Source organism: Austrofundulus limnaeus, unplaced genomic scaffold (assembly GCF_001266775.1).
Source record: "Austrofundulus limnaeus strain Quisiro unplaced genomic scaffold, Austrofundulus_limnaeus-1.0 Scaffold777, whole genome shotgun sequence".
NCBI classification, from domain to species: domain Eukaryota; kingdom Metazoa; phylum Chordata; class Actinopteri; order Cyprinodontiformes; family Rivulidae; genus Austrofundulus; species Austrofundulus limnaeus.
Window position 1 is genome coordinate 144,958 of NW_013953179.1, and position 1,841 is coordinate 146,798.

Below are 1,841 nucleotides of genomic sequence, written 5' to 3' on the forward strand. Positions count from 1 at the left end.
GTTTTAAATCATAGATTAATAATAATAAAAACAAATGTAATTTGAATCTAACTTGTGTTAAGAACCGATACCATTTTCCTTCTAATGGCTGATAACCAATAATAACTGATAACATGCCAGAAACAAAAGAGAAAAAGTCATTCTTCAAGTTCAAAACAGATAATTCACTAACACAAGTTATCGTGCATCCCTAGTAAAAATCATATGAATGGTGCCAAGTTTTTAAAATATTAGGATATTTCCTTGAATTTTTTGTAATTGAAGAAAAAGCATGTCACAGGCACTTTAAAGCTTCAAGTTGTCTCCTCCTGGTTGTTTCCTGTGCTGCTGTGTGTTGGTGCATGATGCTGTGTGTTGGTGCATGATGCTGTGTGTTGGTTCATGATGCTGTGTGTTGGTGCATGATGTCATGGTGAAGCAGAAACACACAGCTGCTGTTTGATGCAGACATGAAACTTATTTTTGTTCAGGTTTGCATGTCCTCCACCTGCTGGATGAGACGTTCTCTCCTCAGACCTGGAGAATGTTCTGGACTCGTGCTCCAACACACAATGACTCTGTCTCCTGTTTGTCTCCAGATTATGCTAAAGGCTTTGGAGGGAAGTTTGGTGTCCAGAACGACCGGATGGACAAGGTGAGGTGGACCTTGTGTTTTTAATGGTGTGGACGTGGGACAGTCTGGTGTCTTCATGTGTTTGGATGTTTGYCAGAGTGCTGGAACCTTTGAGGATGTGGAGAAACCCGTCTCGTCGTACCAGAAAACCAAACCTGTGGAGGCTGGTGAGCAGGCTCCTCCCTCCTCTTCATCAGCAGATCTTAAGTTAACCTGAGCAGCGCCTCACCTCTGCTGCTCGTCTCTGTCCAGCTGGCAGCAGCACAGGGAACATCAAGGCTCGCTTCGAGAACATCGCCAAGCAGAAGGAGGAGGAGGACAGGAAGCGGGCCGAGGAGGAGAGAGCTCGCCGACAGGCCAAGGAGAGGCAGGAGCAGGAGGAGGCTGCACGCAGCAAAACAGAGACGGTCAGAGAGCCGTCCCCTGTCCCRGCTGCCAGTCCCAGTCCTCCCCGCAGCCCCACCCCCCCAGTTCAGCCTGCTGAGGAGTACGAGGTGAGTTCTGAGGTCTGAGACCACCAGAGTCCAGTCTAAAACCTCCTGAGRCCAGGTGTGAGTCTGATCCAAGGTCTGCCTCCAGTATCTGCCTCCAGACAAAGCTTCAGCTGCTGAGAGCGAGGAGCCGCTGTACGAGCCCACCGACCTGTACCAGAACCCAGATGAGCCCGCTTCAGGTGAGCTGGACCTGCATCAGACCAGCTGCTGTAGTTCCTACAGAAACCTCCGACTTCATAAAGTAGTGTCAGTATTCCTGTCAAAGTCGGACCTTTCCTTGTTCTGGTCCTGGTCAGGGTCTGTTCTGACCTGTTGGATCAGGTTCTGGTTCTGGTTCTAATGTGTGTCAGGTCTGACCTTCAGCTGTTTGTTACAGACCAGCAGCAGTACGAGTACGGTGAGGACCTCGGGGTGACGGCTGTGGCTCTGTATGATTACCAAGCAGGTAAGACCACCTGTTCAGACTGGGACCACTCAAAGTTCAGAAAGTCCAGCTGTGTTAAATGGTTCTGTTGTTCTGGGAGAGTCCAGACTGGGTAGTACTTAATGCTCCCAGTCCTCCATGTTCCCAGTCCTCCATGTTCCCAGTCCTCCATGTTCCCAGTCCTCCGTGTTCCCAGTCCTCCGTGTTCCCAGTCCTCCGTGTTCCCAGTCCTCCGTGTTCCCAGTCCTCCGTGTTCCCAGTCTGTCGTGTTCCCAGTCTGTCGTGTTCCCAGTCTGTCGTGTTCCCAGTC

The 1,841-nt window shown here is 50.1% G+C and overlaps 1 protein-coding gene across 1 annotated transcript in view; it reads left to right on the forward strand.

Annotated features, from left to right (window-relative positions):
- Positions 1-1,552, forward strand: part of cttn (cortactin) — a gene marked incomplete at its 3' end in the record, with an annotated part of 18,878 nt that extends 17,326 nt beyond the window's left edge. Inside the window, 5 exon segments of the mRNA XM_014028537.1 lie at positions 579-634; positions 711-780; positions 866-1,107; positions 1,193-1,286; positions 1,484-1,552. Of these exon segments, the coding sequence (XP_013883991.1) occupies positions 579-634; positions 711-780; positions 866-1,107; positions 1,193-1,286; positions 1,484-1,552 (531 nt within the window).
- Between the last annotated feature and the right edge of the window lie 289 nt (positions 1,553-1,841).